The sequence below is a fragment of the Pan paniscus genome, chromosome 23, assembly GCF_029289425.2.
Source record: "Pan paniscus chromosome 23, NHGRI_mPanPan1-v2.0_pri, whole genome shotgun sequence".
NCBI classification, from domain to species: domain Eukaryota; kingdom Metazoa; phylum Chordata; class Mammalia; order Primates; family Hominidae; genus Pan; species Pan paniscus.
This window is the reverse complement of record NC_085927.1, coordinates 51564099-51584340: the sequence shown is the minus strand read 5'-3', so window position 1 is coordinate 51584340 and position 20242 is coordinate 51564099. Positions and strand designations below refer to the sequence as shown.

The following is a 20242-nucleotide window of genomic DNA, read 5'->3' as shown; positions in this document are numbered from 1 at the left end:
ATTTTCTTCATAGTGCCTATGGATCTCTGACATAGTATGCATTTGCTTATTGCCTGCCTGTCTCGATCTATGACAGCAGGGCTTTGTATCCCTGGCTCTTTCACCAGCACCTGGAATGGAGTCTGACACACAACAGGTGCTCAAGAAACACCTCTTGGCTGGGCACGGTAGCTCACATCTGTAATCTCAGCACTTTGGGAGGCCGAGGCAGATTACCTGAGGTCAGGAGTTTGAAACCAGCATGGCCAACATGGTGAAGGCCCGTCTCTACTAAAAATGCAAAAATTAGCCAGGCGTGGTGGCAGGAGCCTGTAATCCCAGCTACTTGGGAGGCTGAGGCAGGAGACTCACTTGAACCTGGAAGGCAGAGGTTGCAGTGAGCTGAGATCATGCCACTGCACTCCAGCCTGGGCAACAGAGCGAGACTGTCTTAAAAAAAAAGAAAAAAAAAGAAAAAGAAAAAGAAAAAGAAAAAAGAAACACTACTTGAATGAATGAAGAAATAGAACACACTATTAATGCTATAGTGAACACTGGACTCCTGAGGCCTATGGTATGGGGATGTTGCAGAGGAGACTGTCAGGAAGAAGGAACTGGACTTGATGAACATTAGGATCCTTCTCAACTCTAAGGTGCCAGGAGCCTTGGGTTCCATCATTTTCCAGTTCTATTACTTCATATCCCTAGGAATCAACCTATAATTGCATCACTCCTATTCCTCTGGGCAGCCTCAGACAAAGAAATCTCATGCCTGTACTAACTCACTATCTAGTCAATCAGCAAGGCACCCAGACTCTAAAGACCAGCACAGGCCACATGAGTGGTCAAATTGTAGTATCTTACCTTCTTTGGAAGGTGGTCCTGTCTTCTCTGGAGCTGAGAGAAGGTTGAGGCACATATAGTAGAGGAAATTGGAACACACCTGGTTTAGGGCTGAGTGACTTAGAGGGAGAAGAAGAAAGAATAGAAGAGATGACATTGCTACTTTGGCTGGGAGAGCATTATCCCTGCCATATGCCTGGGCACCACTGCTTTGTGCCAGAGGCTAGTGAAATTCTAGCCATGGCCGTGGCAGAGGAGGTCTTAAGGTGGCTATGAAAAGTAAATATGGGGCTGGGCACAGTGGCTTATGCCTGTAATTCTAGCACTTTGGGAGGCTGAGGCGGGTGGATCACCTGAGGTCAGGAGTTCTAGACCAGCCTGACCAACATGGTGAAACCCTGTCTCTACTAAAAATACAAAATTAGCCGGGCGTGGTGGCACACACCTGTAATCCTAGCTACTCAGGAAGCTGAGGCAGGAGAATCGCTTGAACTCAGAAGGCGGAGGAAACCCGGCCAGTTTCCTCATTTAAATGAGAGGTTAAACAAATGATCTCTGAAAGCGTTTTTTGGGGCTTTTTGTGTTTTTTTAGAAACAAGGTCTCACTGTGTCATCCACGCTAGAGTGGGATGCGATCATAGCTCACTGCTGCTTTGACCTCATAAGCTCAAGGATCCTCTCGCCTCAGCCTCCTGAGTATCTGGGACTAAAGGTGTGTACCACCAGGTCTGGCTAATTAAAAAAAGAAAAAAAAAACTTTTGTGGCCAGCCACGGTGGCTCACGCCTGTAATCCCAGCACTTTGGGAGGCCGAGGCGGGCGGATCACCTCAAGTCAGGAGTTTGAGACCAGTCTGGCCATCTCTACTAAAAACACAAAAATTAGCCAGGCATGGTGGCAGGCACCTGTAATCCCAGCTATTCAGGTGCTGAGGCAGGAGAATTGCTTGAACCCAGGAGGCGGTTGTTGCAGTGAGCCAAGATTGTACCACTGCACTCCAGCCTGGGTGACAGAGCAAGACTCCATCTCAAAAAAAAAAAAAAAAATTGTAGAGACCAGGGTCTTGCTATGCTGCCCAAGTTGATCTTGAACTGCTGGCTTCAAGCAATCCTCCCATCTTGGCCTCCCAAAGTGCTGGGATTACAGCCATGAGCCACTGTGCCAGGCCTCTCCCAGTTTTGATGTGACAGGTACCCATCCAAGTATCACCAGGAATAAGATCCTTACCACGTTAGATTCAATACAACCTACAGAAGCATGACCAGCTTACTGCACCAGATGCTGAGCAATGCTGACACTATGTCAACACCACCATGAGCCCATGACTAAAACACACCAGCCAACAATTCCCACTTGTCCCATCAAGAGGGACATTGGCCCCTTGGCCACTCAATCTTGCCTGGGACCACACATACCTCAGATCACTGCAAAACCTGGCCTTCAGCTCCAGGGTCAGTCGTATGAAGGATGAGGAAGCTTCAGAGAAGTGGGAATAAAGCAGAGAGCAGTTTAAACCAGACTTGTCACAGAGAGTCCCAAGCCTGGGTGGTATCAAAAAGCTCTGGTTTCAGAGTTACACAGACTTGGTTCAAAATGTACTCCATCACTGTCTAGTAGTTTCACTCTGGAAAGGTTTTTTAACTTCTCTGAGACTCAGTTTTGATATTTGTACCTCACAGGTTGTTGTAAAGCTAAGTAAGATAAATGTATGGAGAACATCTAACAAGTACTTGGCTCAAAGTAAGTGCTGCAATAAGTGTTCATTTTCTTCCATTCTGAATGATCCTCCACTACAATTTGGTATATTTGACAAGGACCTAGGAAGGGCACATCTGCTCCTTCTATCCCTTCTTTCAGTTTTATAGAAAACAATCCAGTTTCAGATGCAGAAAGAACAGTAGTTACTATTTTATTCTCATCTCTGAATTGTCTGTTGAAAGCAATTGATTCTCAGAACAGAGGTCCAATAACAGTTTCTTTTCTTTTTTTTTTTTTTTTCCTGAGACGGAGCCTCACTCTGTCGCCAGGCTGGAGTGCAGTGGCATGATCTCAGCTCACTGCAACCTCCACCTCCCGGGTTCAAGCGATTCTCCTGCCTCAGCCTCCTGAGTAACTGGGACTACAGGTACGCACCACCACACCCAGCTAATTTTTGTATTTTTAGTAGAGATGGGGTTTCACCATGTTGGCCAGGATGGTCTCGATCTCTTGACCTCATGATCCACCCACCTCAGCCTCCCAAAGTGCTGGGATTACAGGTGTGACCCACTGCGCCTGGTCTTTTTTTTTTTATTTATTTTAAGATGGAGTTTCACGCTTGTTGCCCAGACTAGAGTGCAATGGCACGATCTCGGCTCACTGTAAACTCCGCCTCACAGGTTCAAGCGAGTCTCCGGCCTCAGCCTCCTGAGTAGCTGGGATTACAGCCATGCGCCACCACGCCCAGCTAATTTTGTATTTTTAGTGGAGACAGGGTTTCTATATGTTGGTCAGGCTGGTATTGGACCTCAGGTGATCCGCCCACCTTGGCCTCCCAAAGTGCTGGGATTACAGGCGTGAGCCACTGCACCCAGCCAGCAGTTTCTGCCTTAGCTGTTGACCCTGGCCCAGGCCTTTGTGCTGCTGGCTCCTCCCAGTCTCCCCAGTAAGGCTTTCAGTCAATACTAACCTCTGTTCTGCCTTCCCTGGGCCACTGTAAAACAGAATCCTAGATAAAGAAGACATCAGAAGCTCCCACTTCACCAGCCCCTGGGTTGGGAATAATCTGTATTTTATCCTGGGGCTAAAGCAGCTGACAGGGAATCCCTCAGGGTTTCACAGCAACTCTCTGGGGCAACAATTTAACCCATGACTTTCCCAGGAAGGGGCACCAAGCTTCCCTTCTGGATGGGCTCCTCTTGGCCCAATCTCTCAGGGATCCAGAGTTTCTCCACACTCCTACTCCAGGTCTCCATACCATTCCTGGCTGGCAGTGCCTGCTTCCCTCCTCCCTCTTGCAGGTTGAGCCTCTGATCTGATCCTGTGCTACCTGGCTTCATGCTACACAGATCTCCCTACAGATCTCACAGCCTTTTTCTACATCCCCTATTCCCCACCACTGCCCCCAAGAGATCTACACTTGCCTCTCATCCAGCGCCCCAAGACTAGATCCTCTTGGGTCTGGAAGTATGGCAGGCAGGAAGAATGTTAGAAGGAAGGAAAGAAGTGTGTATCAGTTATCACAATGGCTGAGGGATGCAGTCTTCAGGAAATCTATATGCATCATCTTGTTTAATTCTCACTATTATCACCATGTTCTAGCTAAGGACACTGGAGACAAGAAAATTAATTTGTACAATCTCAATAAACAAGTAAGAGAGGTGAGAAGAATTCCAACTCACATGGGCTAACAACCAGTCTCTCTACTGCTCCTTCCTATCAGCAGCTAATCAGGTAAGTGTTTCCAATCTTAGGGGGTAGAAAAAATCCTTCCTGATTCCATGTTCCCCTCTACTCACACCCCCATTTCTCACCTTCCCCACACACCAAACTTGTTAAAATAGTTGTGTATCCTGTCTCTACTGCCTCATCTTGCACTCATTCTTTAACCCACTCTGGTCTGGCTTCCATTCCAACCACTCCCACAGAAGCTGCTCTGGCCAATGTGGCCAAAAGCTGCCATGAAGCCAAGTCCAATGGACATTTTTCAATCTTCATCTTACTTGACTTCTGGGATGCCTTTCACACTCCTGACTACTCCCTGATCCATAAAACTCTCTTCATTTGGCTTCCTTAATATCGTACCCTTCTGGTTTCCTTCCTACCTCTCCAAATGCTCGTACCTCTCCTCCTCCTGACCATTAAATGCTCAATTAAATGCTTGGCTTCTTCCATCATTTCATTTTACACCCTCAACTTTGAAGAATCTCACCTGATCCCCACTGAGGAGTCAGCCTCACAAGGACAGGGGTCTGTTTTGTTCAATGCTAAATCTCCAGCCCTAGCCTATATCTTGCATGCAGTGGGTGCCCAATATTTGTTGAATGAATGAAAGGCTGGATGCTGAAGATTTCTATACCTATATCTAAATCCCAGATCTCTCCCTTGTCTTCAGACACAGTCAATTACCCACCTAACATCTTCACTGGAACATCTCACTTTCACCCTGACCCAAACTGACCATACCCTCTACTGACCCCCCCAAACCAGATCCTCCCCCAGTGAGCCTTCTCTCAGTTAAACACACCACCATCCACATAGAAGCCAGCCAGAAGCCAGGCATTACCTTGCACTGTTCCCTCTCTTTCAAGCCCTACATCCAGCTATTCCATGCCCCAACACTACCTTAGTTCCTACCACCAACCTGAGTTAATGCAAGAGGCTGAGATACATGCCTCCAATCTGCCTCCCTCTAACTCATAGTCCACACTGCTCCAAGAAAGATCTTTCTGAAACAGAAATCTGAACATGTTACTCCACTTCTTTAAAACTCAACAAAACTCCTAGGATAAAATCCAAATTCCAGGCCAGGTGTGGTGGCTCACGTCTGTAACCGCAGCACTTTGGGAGGTCAAGGTGGCCAGATCACCTGAGGTGGGGAGTTTGAGACCAGCCTGGCCAACATGGAGAAACCCCATCTCTACTAAAAATACAAAATTAGCCAGGCATGGTGGCACACGCCTGTAATCTCAGCTACTTGGAAGGCTGACTCAGGAGAATCACTTGAACCCGGGAGGCGGAGGTTGCGGTGAGCCGAGATCGTGCCATTGCACTCTAGCCCGGGCAACAAGAGCGAAACTCTGTCTCAAAAAAAAAAAAGAAAAAAATCCAAATTCCTCACATGGCCAACAAGGGCCTACATGGCTGAGCCCTGGCTGCCTCTCCACGGTAGACTTGTTGCACAACATTTGTTGCATGCCATGTGACAAGTATAAAAGAAAAAACATTAAATTATAATGATAAGAGCCAAATATAGCACAGAGATTAAGAAAGCATGTTCTGGGCGGTCGCTCACGCCTGTAATCCCAGCACTTTGGGAGGCCGAGGCGGGCAGATCACGAGGTCAGGAGATCGAGACCATCCAGGCTAACACGGTGAAACCCCGTCTCTACTAAAAAATACAAAAAAATTAGCCGGGCGTGGTGGCGGGCGCCTGTAGTCCCAGCTAATCAGGATGCTGAAACAGGAGAATGGCGTGACCTGGGAGGCGAAGCTGGCAGTGAGCCAAGTTCGTGCCACTGCACTCCAGCCTGGGCAACAGGGCGAGACTCAATCTCAGACAAAAAAAAAAAAAAAAAAAAGCATGTTCTACAGTCAGATTCCCTGGATTTGAATCCTGGGCATACCACTTATAGTGTGACCTTAGGCAAGTTACTTAACCTCTCTGAGATTCAGTTTGCTCATCAGTGGAATGAGTACAATCATAATAGACAATTCCTAGGGTTTTTCTGAGGACTAAATGAGTCCATACATGCAAAGCACTTAAAACAGTCTCACACACTGTAAGAACTTAAATGTTAGTTATTATTAATAACTAGTCGCTAATGTTACTAAAAACTCTCAGCTAATTTTTCTTTAATCTTTTTTAGAGATGGGGTCTCACTGTATTGTCCAAGCTGGTCTCAAACTCCTAGCCTCAGGTGATCCTCCCATCTTGGTCTCCCAAAGCACTAGGATTACAGGCATGAGCTACCACACCCAGCCCCTTTAATGACTTTTGATTGCTGCCTGACACTTCCTTTCACTCATCACTGGACAAAGAATAGATACAGATTCTGAATGAATTAGTAAATGTGCACCCACAACTTATCCTCTCTTTGAATACTCTCTGAGCACTGCCTAAGGTGCTTGCCTCCCTCCCAACCTCCACATTTGCCTGCTGCCTACCAAGCTTCTTGGAAAACTTCTCCTTCATGTGGGGAACGATGACAAAGAGGTTATGTAGAATTGAGAGGAAAACTTCCATCAAAGCTGGGTGGGTGGTCTGCTCCAAGTGTCTCTGCAAAGAACCAGGAGAGAGAACACAGCCCACGGGGACTGAGCCTCTGAAGAAGAAAAGGCATCAGAGAAAACTCACATCAAATCTAGCAACAGTAGATTAACTCCTTTCACTTGAAAGACACAAGAAAAGCTAGGGTACTTAAAGTCCAAACCTACATCTAAGGCTTGGATCACCTGATAGATTGTACTAGATACTTTATCTCTTTGGGCTTCTGTTCCCAAGACTAAAGTGGGAATAACAAGATATCCCTCCCAGAAACAAATGTGGTCTGGTGTGTAAAAACTGCTTTCTAAACCATAATGCAGAGTGACTCTCATGTTTCTATTACGATAGTAATAATAATAATATAGTTTATAAACTGCCTTCATATTTGTTGTTTTTTTTGGGGGGGGGGTGGGGTTTTTTTTATTCTTTGAGACGGAGTCTTGCTCTGTCACCCAGGCTGGAGATCAGTGGTGCGATCTCGGCTCATTGAAACCTCTGCCTCTCGGGTTCAAGTGATACTCCTGCCTCATCCTCCCAGGCAGCTGGGATTACAGTCATGTGCCACCACGACCGGCTAACTTTTGTATTTTTAGTAGAGACGGGGTTTCGCCATGTTGGCCAGGCTGGTCTTAAACTCCTGACCTCAAGTGATCCACTTGCCTCAGCCTCCCAAAGTGCTGGAATTACAGGTGTGAGCCACTGCACCCGGCCCGTTATTATTAAGGCTGGTCAAGTAAAGCAGGGGGAATGGAGAAGAAACAAATAAATCTGTAACTGGTTGTGATCAATTAGTTGTAAATACCATTGCACTCAGACCAGCCTTCAGGTAATTCTTCAAGAGTCATGAGGCAGTCTTATGTGGTAAACACAGCTCTGAATTAAAAAAAAAAAAAAAGAAACAGGGTTCTAGTTCAGGCTCTGTACATAGCCACCACAGTGTACCCTTGGGTAGTCACCTTCTCCCTTCCCTGAGTCTCAGTTCCCTTTCTGTAAACAGCTGGGTCCTCAGAGGCACTGTTCTTGTCGACACCTTTCCTTTCATTTTTAGAGCAAGTTTGGTTGTTTTATTATTATTATTATTATTATAAAAGTAATATATGCTCATTAAAGAAAATGTGTAAAATACAGAAAAGTAGAAAGAAGGACTAATACAATAATTCTATGATCTACTTCTAGATTTAGCTCTAACACTTCAAAAATCTAGGAGGAAGGCAGGGCAGGTGAGTAAACTGCGATGAGTTGCCCAAGTCTTACTGTTAGTGGGTTAAGTCAGGGCCACAGTCCAGGGTTCCTGACTACTACCTCCTGCAGACTCCAGCTCAATGGCTTCTTCAAGGAAGAGAGCCTCGCTGGTGCAGAGCCAGAGGTGCCTCCCTGCTGCCACCTACTGTTCCCAGTAGATGGTTAGGAGTTGCCCTTTCCCGACTAACAGGGACTCCTCACAGGCTCATAGGATGCCCAAACCTCAAGCAGGAGAGGACTCATCCAAGGTTACCCAGAGTCAGCAGCTCTTGGCCCTGCTCTTCCCACCATCTCAACCTCAAGTCAGCTCAAAATGAAGCTCTTCAGGATCAAGGATCAAGTCTCTCTTCAGAGTGGTCATCTCTCATTTTACAGAACACACATACATGTTCCTTGTTAACACCTGGATAACAGACATTCACTGCTGCTCATTATTAAAGACACAAGAAAAGCTAGGGGACCTGAAGTCATAGGTTCAATCTCAGCACCGTTATGGGCTTGCTTTATAACTATAGAAATATGACAAGCTTATCTGTAAATTAGGGCAAATTATAGCATCCATCTCCCAGGGTCATTGGGAGAACTAAATCAGGTAGTGAATATTAGGCACTTTCCACTCCATAAACTTAGCCACTTATTATTTTATTATTACTGCTTTCTATTTTTTCTTAAGATGAACCTGTTAGTTTCATAATCAAACACTGCATTTTATTTTTAGAACAAAGGAAAGGTAGCAGCAAGAATCGCACTGCTGAGGCCCCCAGAGAGTTCCTTTGAGCAGTCACTGCCTTATGCCTCTGAGCCTGGCTCGCCTGCACATTCTTCTCTTCCCCAAGCTTCATGTTGCCCGTGGCTCAGGAGAACCCACCATCACCATGGGGATACACAGCGAGTCACAGGCACTGAGAAGAAATTCTGAGAAGGCCTCCAAGGTGTCTTCCTTCTTGGCGCTGGGAGCTGTGAATGGATTCTCCTGGGCTGAAGGCTCACTCTGGAATTCTATAGCCAACCTAAGAAATCAATGTGTGAGTATATCCACTACCACCTATGCAACCTAAAGGTTACAAACAGCTTCCTGTGGGGTGGCGGGGAGTGCCTGTGCTCAGGGTCCAGGGAAAGTATCTCTATTATCAGACTGGGAGAAAATTCAATAGACCACAATGAGGAGAGGACTTGATCCCTGGCTACCTCTCCAGATTCTTGCTCCCTACCCCCTCCCCCAACTATGTGTACTTCTACCCCATTGTGTGTATTTCCCTGAATATGCCATGCTATTTGCTATTTCCCATTCATTTGCCTTTAAATATGCTGCTCTCTCTATCTGGAATACCTTCCCCGGATTCTTGAAAACCCAACGAATCCCACATATATACCAAAAAGCATCTCTTCCCCAAGAGACTGTGAGCTCCTTGAGGGCAGGAGCCATTCTGACTTTTCTTTCTAGCCCCACTGTCTAGCATCAGGCATGGCACATAGTAGATACAACAAACATTTGCTAATGTAAACTGAATTAATTTAGCAACCATTCAGTGAATACCTGTAGTGCTAGGCTAGTTGGGGGGTGGTGGGGAACGAAGGTGAATAAGACACAACCTCATGGCACAGTAGCAAAAACTCCATGAGGAAGGAATCTTTAGAAAGGTCCTACCCCTAGCTGCCTGTCCTCAAGCCTCCTCCACACACCCCCAACCCCTACCCCAGCCAAAGTCCTCTTTGCCATACAGCAGAGTATCAGAAATCAAGTGTTGCCTCTAGAACTTCACCCATTGTCTGAATCCCTTCCACCCCTACCTTCCATGCTATTACTTCATACCTCAGAGGGCCCCTCACCTGCAGGCACTTCTAAATCCCTCCAGAGTGCTCAGGAGGAACTTTCCCCTTTGAAGAATGGCCTTCTCTGAATCTCTACTGGAGGCATGGCCCTGAGGTGGGAAGGAGAGACAGGAACCTAGTGATCAAGTATATGCTGTGTCTCAGTCTATGCTTGGATGACTGTAGACCTCTTCTTCTCACACTGCAGTCTGACATTCCCATACACCTAACTTTCCAAGAGATCTTGGCTATATCCTTGCAAATAGCTCCTTTAAAAAAATCATAGCAAAGCTGGGCATGGTGGCTCACGCTTGTAATCCCAGCACTTTGGGAGGCCAAGGCAGGCAGATCACAAGGTCAGGAGATCATAGCCATCCTGGCTAACATAGTGAAACCCCGTCTCTACTAAACATACAAAAAAAATTAGCCAGGCATGGTGGCGGGCACCTGTAGTCCCAGCTACTAGGGAGGCTGAGGCAGGAGAATTGCTTGAACCCCGGAGGCGAAGGTTGCAGTGAGCCAAAATCGCACCACTGCACTCCAGCCTGGGCAACAGAGCAAGACTCCATCACAGAATTAAAAAAAATGGTAGCAGGGGCCCAGCGCAGTGGATCATGCCTGTAATCCCAGAACTTTAGGAGGCCGAGGTGGAGGTCAGGAGTTCGAGACCAGCCTGGCCAACACAGTGAAACCCTGTCTCTACTAAAATTACAAAAATTAGCCAGGTGTGGTGGTGCGTGCTTGTAATCCCAGCTACTCGGGAGGCTGAGGCAGGAGAATCACTGGAACCCGGGAGGCGGAGGTTGCAGTGAGTCGAGATCGTGCCACTGCACTCCAGACTGGGGCCACAGAGTAAGACTCCATCTCGGGAAAAAAAAAAAATGGTAGCAGTGTTGGAGGGACCTTAACCTACAGTCTCTCTGAACCACAGGAATGACTATTGGTCTATTATATGCAGAAAGTTGTCACAGGCTCGTGGGCATTAGCTTGACTGTAATGGCCCTATTAGTTGCTCTAAAACACAAGAAAATCCCCACTCCATCAGGTGTAAAGAGCTTAGTTTCCAAAGTTAATCCTGAAAGACATAATCAACATTCACACTGACAGTGTCTTTCCTGATATCTTAAGTCTACAGGCTATTAAAAGCCAGCAGCTACAACACATTGCACATTGGTCAGATTCTAAGATTCTAGTGAATTCAGACTTAAATAATTTTGTGAGCATGTTTACCCTATCTGCTTATATGATATAAACAGAGAATGTGCATAATAGACTGGGGTAAAAACACCCTGGAATTTACTGTCTAGGCTTAGGTACTTTATAGTTTTGGACCTTAGAGAAAAATTATTTAACCCTCGTGGCTTTAGTTTCCCCATCTGTAAAAATGACAATAGTAATCCTTAAGCTTCATAGTTCTGCTATTAGGGAAAAAGCATCTCACTGTAGCCATGTGTGCATGAGAAAAAGTCATGAAATAGCATACAAAAGTAAGGGAATATACTAATTATCTTTCTAAAAACACACTGCAGCATGATCTTCGGAAGCAGCAGGCTGCAGTACACTGACCAGGGGCCTCCTGCTCAGCAAGGTCTGGGAAAACTCCGCACATCGGTTTAGCATGGCTTCTAGCAAAGCCCGCAGTTCCCCATACTGCACAGGTGGAGTGCTCTGATGGTCCTTCCTGCATCCAGAGAGACAAAAGCAGGTTCATGGTAAGGCAACGGTATTCCCAAGATAACCCCAGGTTCTCAGGCAATGAGAGGCAGTGCAGTTAGATCAGAACATGGAATCTAATCTGATAAAAATCCTTACTCCAGGCCAGGAATGGTGGCTCACGCCTGTTAATTCCAGCACTTTGGGAGACTGAGATGAGTAGATGTCTTGAGTCCAGGAGATGGAGACCAGCCTGGGCAACATGGTGAAACCCAGTCTCCACAAAAAGTTAGCCAAGTGTGGTGGCATACACCTGTGGTTTCAGTTACTCAAGAGGCAGAGGTGGGAGGATCACCTGAGCCCAAGAAGGTAGAAGCTGCAGTGAGCCGTGATCATACTACTGCAATCCAGCCTGGGTGATAGAACGAGACTTTGTCTCAAAAAAATCCTTACTTCAATGCTTATCTAACTGCACAACTTCTTGTACATTCCTTGCCCTCTCTAACCATCAATTTCCTCATCTATTAAATGAGGCTAATAGTACTCTCCTCATAGACTTATTATGGGGATCAAATTCGATAATGTATGCCAAACACTTAGCATGATGCTTAATACGTAATAAGTCCTTATAAATGTCAGCTGTGTCTATTATTACTATTAAGGATACAAGGTTTTCTCGCAGAGGAGAGCCTGCTGGTAAAAGAAGCACTACCTAGAATTGAACGTGCATCAAGAGAGTGACAGCTACTGTTTTCCAATAAGTAATAAGCTCTTCTGGGGAAGAGGGATCGAACTTTGTTAACTCAATGAGGAAAACCAGGATCAACAGGTAAATGTTACTAAGATCCAGAGATGGAGTCTCACTCTGTCACCCAGGCTGGAGTGCAGTGGTGTGATCTTGGCTCCCTGCAACCTCCATCTCCCAGATCCAAGCAATTCTCCTGCCTCAGCCACCTGAGTAACTGGGACTACAGGCGCACACCACTACACCCAGCTAAGTTTTGTATTTTTAGTAGAGATGAGATTTCACCATGTTGGCCAGGCTGGTTTCAAACTCCTGACCTCAAGTTATCCACCCACCACAGCTTCCCAAAGTGTGGGATTACAGGCATGAGCCACTGCACCCAGCCTGAGAACTTTCTTTTCTCTCTTTTTTTTTTTTTTTTTTTTTGAGATGGAGTCTCGCTCTGCCACCAGGCTGGGGTACAGTGGCGCAATCTAAGCTCACTGCAACCTCTGCCTCCCGGGTTTAAGTGATTCTCCTGCCTCAGCCTCCCAAGTAGCTGGGACTACAGGCGCACGCCACCACACCCAGTTAATTTTTGTATTTTTAGTAGAGACGGGGTTTCTTGACCTCATGATCCGCCGCCTCAGCCTCTCAAAGTGCTGGAATTACAAGCGTGAGCCACCACGCCCAGCATCAGCCTGAGAATTTTCTGAGTCAAAGTCTATAGAAGTATTGGGGACCATCTCTAGGGAGAAGTGATTCCCCATTCTATGAGACTATACGCAGAGACTGGAAAAGTACTTTTGGAGATTCAATCATTATGAGTGTGGGGTAAATGTAGACAGGTAACACCTAAGGCCCATTTGAACCCTCAGATTCTATAGACTCAGAAGAGCCAAGAGTCATTGACTAGTTTAATTGTGAGTTTCCAAGAGGAAAGGGACCAGTTCCATCTTTTCACTTTACCTACACAGAGACAGATGCATTGTAAGTTGATGATTAATAGAACAGATGTCAAATGAATGAATGACTATTTCACAGGGTATTGGTTTCTTAGGGCTGCTATAATAAATTACCACAAACTGCGTGGCTTAAAACAACAGAAGTTTATCCTCTCACAGTTCTGGAGGCTAGAAATCTGAAATTGAGGTGTCGTCAGGGCCATGTCCCCTCTAAAGCAAGCTTGTCCCACCCACAGCCCACAGGCCGCATGCAGCCCAGGACAACTTTGAATGCAGCCTGACACAAATTTGTAAACTTTCTTAAAACATTATGATATGAAACCCTGTCTCTACTAAAAATACAAAATCTAGCTGGGCATGGTGGCGCGTGCCTGTAATCCAGCTACTCGGCAGGCTGAGGCAGGAGAATCGCTTGAACCAGGGAGTTGGAGGTTGCAGCGAGCCAAGATCACATCACAGCACTCCAGCCTGGTGACAGAGCAAGACCCTCATCCCTGGGCCTTTGTTGAGCACTGAGAGCAATCTGTTGGGCCTTCTAACAGGTTCTCAGTCAACTGCATATGGTTACGGCTTGATTTCCCCTTTCCTTCTTCATCTCTGGAAGCTCCAAGTTTGACGATCCTACACGATCATCAAGCCCTAGTTCCACCACCTTTAAATTCTTGGGTTTGTTTTTGTTTTTCTTTTTGAGACAGGGTCTCGCTCTGTTGCCCAGGCTGGAGTGCAGTGGCACAAACACAACTCACAGCAGCCTCAATCTCCTGGGCTCAAGCAATCTTCCTGCCTCAGCCTCTTGAGTAGCCGGGACTACAGGCATACACCACGCTTGGATAATTTTTGTAGAGATAGCGTTTCCTCAGGTTATCCAGGCTAGTCTCAAATTCCTGAGCTGAAGCGATCCTCCAGCCTCAGCCTCCCAAAGTGCTGGGATTACAGGTGTGAGCCACTATACCCGGCCTCTTTAAATTCTTTTTAGCAGCTCTCACTCTTCATTCTTCCTTCTAGTTGTGCTTTCCAAAGGCACTCTGAACCACCCCACCTCAGAGGGACCACGTCAGTAAACATTCTGGGAAGTTAAAGTCAAAAGTAAAATCATCCTTGGCCGGGCGCGGTGGCTCACGCCTATAATCCCAGCACTTTGGGAGGCTGAGGCAGGCAGATCACAAGGTCAGGAATTCGATACCAGCCTGGCCAATATGGTGAAAACACATCTCTACTAAAAATACAATAAGTATCCAGGCGTGGTGGCGGGCACCTGTAGTCCCAGCTACTCGCGAGGCTAAGGCAGGAGAATCGTTTGAATCTGGGAGGTGGAGGTTGTGGTGAACCGAGATCGAGCCACTGAACTCCAGCCTGAGCAACAGAGCGAGACTCCACCCCCCCCCCCAAAAAAAAGTAAAATAATCCAAGGCTTAATAACCTGCCCCCTATCCATCTCTCTCCACAATTCTGACCCAACAGCTTTCCTGCTTCTCCAGGCAACACCCCCTTCATGTAACCTGCTGGTCAACTGGCTACTGCACCCTGAGCAATCTCTATACTCTCGAACCCACGTTTTGCTAATCCTGGTCCTTCCACAAATCTAACTCTCACCCTTCATAGTACAACTGAAATACCACCTCCTGCCCAAAAGGCACTACTGGTCCCCTCTAGCAGTGTCCTGCTGGGAGACTTCCAGCTCAGCATAGATGCCTCTGATTGACATTGCTCTTACTTATGCTTTTGTTGCCTTGTTGGTTTACTCATCCCTCCCACTCTAGAATTCATGTCCTAGATTTAGAGATTCAAATTCAGGGAAGGACAAAGGAGGAAAGAAGACAGACTGAAGTCACTGTCACGTAAATGCTATTTTTTGTTTCAATTTTTAGAACCAACCTAGAGTCAAATCACAAAGACTTAAATATAGTTACAGAAGAGACTATAAATATTAACAACTTTCACAATGTAAAATTAAAGGTATAGCTGACTGGCCTTGAGAAGTAGAAGTAGGGAAGAGAGGGGAAAAGAAGAGTTGGGGTGCTGCTAACCACGTAGGAACTCAGGAGACACTGCTTCAAGTTGAGGGAACAAGAAATACCAGTTTTAGGTACATTATTTAAAGGTTAAAAACAAAATATTAAATAGCAAAAATGCCAAGGACATGTAGAGAAGACAAAAAATGTGAGCTAATTAAATATTGATCTTTCTAACTGGCAAGTCAATGAATAATGTCTTAAATTTAAGACGGGAATTACAGGCACTCGCCACCACACCCAGCTAATTTTTTTTTTTTTTTGTATTTTTAGTAGAGACAGGGTTTCGCCATGTTGGCCAGGCTGGTCTTGAACTCCTGACCTCAGGTGATGCACCTGCCTCGGCCTCCCAAAGTGCTGGAATTACAGGCGTGAGCCACCATGCCCAGCCTATTCCTTTTCATGATAAATCCTCTATAATTTATTTATTTATTTTCAAGAGAGGATCTCACTCTGTCACCCAGGCTGGAGTGCAGTGGTGTGATCATAGCTCACTGTAACCTCAAACTCCCGGGCTCAAGTGATCCTCCCACCTTACCTCCCGAGTAGTTGGGACCATAGGTGCATGCCACCACACCCAGCTAATTTTATTTTATTTTATTTATTTTATTATTATTATTATTTTTTTTTTTTTTTTTGAGACGGAGTCTCGCTCTGTCACCAAGCTGTAGTGCAGTGGCGTGATCTTGGCTTACTGCAACCTCCAACTCCCTGGTTCAAGTGACTCTCCTGCCTCAGCCTCACAAGTAACTGGGATTACAGGTATGTGCCACCACGCCCAGCTAATTTTTGTATTTTGGTGTTTTGTTTTGTTTTGTTTTTGAGACAGAGTCTCGCTCTGTTGCCCAGGCTGAAGTGCAGTGGCATGATCTCGGCTCACTGCAACCTCCGTCTCCCAGGTTCAAGCGATTCTCCTGTCTCAGCCTCCTGTGTAGCTGGAATTACAGGCACCCGCCACTGCGCTCAGCTAATTTTTATATTTTTAGTAGAAACGGGGATGAACCACATTGGTCAGGCTGTTCTCGAACTCCTGACCTCGTGATCTGCCCGCCTTGGCCTCCCAAAGTGCTGGGATTACAGGCATGAGCCACCACACCCAGCCTAATTTTTGTATTTTTAGTAAAGATGGGGTTTCACCATGTTGGCCAGGATGGTCTCAATCTCCTGACATTGTGATCCACCCACCTCGGACTCCCAAAGTGCTGGGATTACAGGCATGAGCCACTGTGCCTGGCCTATTTTATTTTATATTGTTTTGTAGGGATGGGGTGGCGCTATGTTGTCCAGGCTAGTCTCAAACGCTTAGCCTCAAGCGATCCTCCTACCTTGACTTCCCAAAGTGCTGGGATTACAGGCGTGAGCCACCGTGCCCAGCCAATATTTTGTTTTGTATTATTTGAATACATTACTGTGTTAGAAAATTAAAAGAGAAAATATGGTAACAAAATAAAAGTTACTCTATAAATATGGGTTTCCTCGGTTATTATTATTTTTTTTTAAGATTTCAAGCACCTTGCTAAGGAATAATTTCCCATTGTGGTGCTAGGATCCCTTAGTCTCACTGTCCATTTTAACATCCTACATTCGCATATTGACTACCTATGAGGAGCCAGAGATAGAGCAGTGAAAAAACTGACAAGGTCCTTTAGCTCCTGGAGCTTATATTTTAGTGGGGGGAGGGGGGGTACAAAACAAACGAATAGGCCAGGTTCAGTGGCTCACGCCTGTAATCCCAGCTATTTGGGAGGCTGAGGCAGAAAAATTGCTTGAACCCAGAAGGCAGAGGTTTCAGTTAGCTAAGATCGCATGACTGCACTCCAGCCTGGGTGACGGAGTGAGACCCTCCACCCCAAAAAAAAAAGAGGCCGGGCGCCGTGGCTCACGCCTGTAATCCCAGCACTTTGGAAGGCCGAGGCAGGCGGATCACAAGGTCAGGAGATCGAGATCATCCTGGCTAACACAGTGAAACCCCTTCTCTACTAAAAATATTTTTAAAAATTAGCTGGGCGTGGTGGTGGGCGCCTGTAGTCCCAGCTACTCAGGAGACTGAGGCAGGAGAATGGCGTGAATCCAGGAGGCGGAGCTTGCAGTGAGCCGAGATCGCGCCACTGCACTCCAGCCTGGGCGACAGAGCAAGACTCCGTCTCAAAAAAAAAAAAAGAATAAACAATAACTTTCAAATGTTTGATAGGTGCTATAGCAGTCTGATAAGGTCAATTAGGAAAGGAAATTCTGAATGAGACTTGAATGATAAGAAAAACGCAGTCACACAAAGATTTAAGGGAATATTATTTTGGGCAGAGTTGAAATAATTAGTGGCAGGAATAAGTTTGATGTGTTCAAGAAACAGAAAGCAGATCAGAGGAATGAACAAGAAGTGACTGAGTACTGTTTGTGGAGCCAGGGACCCAAATCTAATTCTTTAGATCCCAAATTGGGTGTTTTTCTCTATATGCTAGTAGCATGGACAAATTGAGATTGAAGGTTCTGGAATAAAGCACCAGGCAGTTGGAAATGTTGTCTGGAGTTCAGGAAAACACTATAGTGGGCTGAATGGTGGTACCCAAAGATGTCAGGTCCTAATCCCGGGAACCTATGTTATTTTCTACAGTAAAGTTTTCACAGAGAATCCTGAGATAAAGCCATTATCCAGGATTATTCAGGTGGTCCCCTACATCCCATCATAAGTAGCCTTATGAGAGAGAGGCAGCCAGGCATAATGACTCATGCCTGTAATCCCAGTACTTTGAGAGGTCAAAGTGGGAGGATCACTTGAAGCCTGAAGTTCAAGACCAGCCTGGGGAATATAGCAAGATCCCCATCTCTACAAAAAATAAAAAAAAATTTTTTGGCCAGGTGCGGTAGCTCACGCCTGTAATCCCAGCCCTTTGGGAGGCGGAGGCAGGCAGATCACAAGGTCAGGAGATCGAGACCATCCTGGCTAACACGGTGAAACCCTGTCTCTACTAAAAATACAAAAACAAAATTAGCCAGGGATGGTGGCAGGCACCTGTAGTCCCAGCCACTCGGGAGGCTGAGGCAGGAGAATGGCGTGAACCCGGGAGGCACAACTTGCAGTGAGCTGAGATCACGCCACTGCACTCCAGCGTGGGAGACAAAGCAAGACTCCGTTTCAAAAAAAAAAAAGAAAAAGAAAAAAGAAAAAAATTTAAGAAAAGAAAGAGAAAAGGCAGAGGGAGATTATACACATAGAGAAGACAATGTAGTCACAGAGGCAGTGATTACAGTGATATGACCATAAGTCATGGAATGCCCGGAGCCACCAGAAGCTGGAAGAGGCAGGGAAGGGTTTCGTATTAGAAGCTCCAAAGGGAGTGTGGCCCTGCTGACACCCTGATTTCATTTCAGTGATACTGATTTTGGACTTCTGGCCCCCTAGAACCATGAGAAGGTAAATACCTGTTGTTTTCAAGTTTGTGGTAATCTGGTCCTGTAGCAATAGGAAACTAACACAGGCATTTTAGGCATGAACTATAGATTTGAGCATTATCAACATATAGCTAGTAGCTGAAGCTCTGTGAGTGGCTGAGAGCATTCAAAGAGGAACTCCAGTAAGAGAACCAGGGCTAGAGGCTGGAGTTCATAGGTGTTAAAGAGCTGCCAGCTTCTGATTAAAGATGATGGAGTCAACAGATACAGTTACCTCTGCTACTCCTTACCAAAATGAAAGAGAATTTTCTTTCAAGATATAAATTCAAAACAACAGAGAAAATACAAAAGACATGATAACATAATACTTTGGAAGTATAATTTGGCCCTCTGTATTGTGGATTCTACAACTATGGATTCAATCAACTGTGGACCAAAAATATTTTTTAAAATCTATAAAAAAAATAACAATATGGCTGGGCACGGTGGCTCACGCCTGTAATCTCAGCACTTTGGGAGGCCAAGGTGGGGGATCACCTGAGGTCGGCAGTTCGAGACCAGCCCGCCCAACATGGAGAAACCCCGTCTCTACTAAAAATACAAAATTAGCCGGGTGTAGTGGTGCATGCCTGTAATCCCAGCTACTCGGGAGGCTGCGGCAGGAGGAGAATCACTTGAACCCGGGAGGCAGAGGTTGTGGTGAGCCGAGATCATGCCTTTGCACTCCAGCCTGGGCAACAAGAGCAAAACTCCATCTCAAAAAAAAAAAAAAACACTTTGGGAGGCCGAAGCGGGCGGATCACGAGGTCAGGAGATCGAGACCATCCTGGCTAACACAGTGAAACCCCGTCTCTACTAAAAATACAAAAAAATTAGCCAGGTGTGGTGGCGCGCGCCTGTAGTCCCAGCTACTAGAAAGGCTGAGGCAGGAGAATGGCGTGAACCTGGGAGGCGGAGGTTGCAGTGAGCCAAGATCATGCCACTGCACCCCAGCCTGGGTGAAAGAGGAAGACTCCATCTCAAAAAAAAGAAAAAAATACAATAAAAAATATATAAAATGTAGGCCAGGTGCAAGTGGCTCATACCTGTAATCCTAACACTTTGGGAAGCCGACACAGGTGGATCACCTGAGGTCAGGAGTTCGAGACCACCCTGGCCAACGTGGCGAAACCCCATCTCTACTAAAAATACAAAATTAGCTGGGCATGGTGGCACGCACCTGTAGTCCCAGCTACTCAGGAGGCTGAGGCAGGAGAATTGCTTGAGCCTGAGAGGCAGCAGTTGCAATGAGCCAAGATCACGCCATTGCACTCCAGCCTGGGCGACAGAGCGAAACTCCATCTCAAAAAAAATTTTAAATACAGCATGACAACTATTTACATTCCATTGTTTGTTTGTTTGTTTTTGAGATGGAGTCTCACTCTGTGGCCTCAGTCTGGAGTACAGTGGCAAGATCTCAGATCACTGCAACCTCCGCCTCCCAGGCTCAGATAATTCTCCTTCCTCAGCCTCCTGAGTAACTGGGATTACAGGCAAGCGCCATCATGCCCAACTAATTTTTGTATTTTTAGTAGAGACGGGGTTTCACCATCTTGGCCAGGCTGGTCTTGAACTCCTGACTTCAGGTAATTGGCCCGCCTCAGCCTCCCAAAGTGCTG

The 20242-nt window shown here is 46.1% G+C and overlaps 1 protein-coding gene across 1 annotated transcript in view; it reads right to left on the bottom strand.

Moving 5' to 3' along the window:
* Window positions 1–20242, bottom strand: part of MEI1 (meiotic double-stranded break formation protein 1) — a 110657-nt gene that overhangs the window by 45133 nt on the left and 45282 nt on the right. Inside the window, exons 15-20 of the mRNA XM_003814635.5 lie at window positions 11407–11521; window positions 9859–9950; window positions 8897–9038; window positions 6687–6798; window positions 2237–2297; window positions 844–941 (exon numbers count right to left, since the gene is read on the bottom strand). Of these exons, the coding sequence (XP_003814683.3) occupies window positions 844–941; window positions 2237–2297; window positions 6687–6798; window positions 8897–9038; window positions 9859–9950; window positions 11407–11521 (620 nt within the window). The remainder of the gene's footprint in view (window positions 1–843; window positions 942–2236; window positions 2298–6686; window positions 6799–8896; window positions 9039–9858; window positions 9951–11406; window positions 11522–20242) is intronic.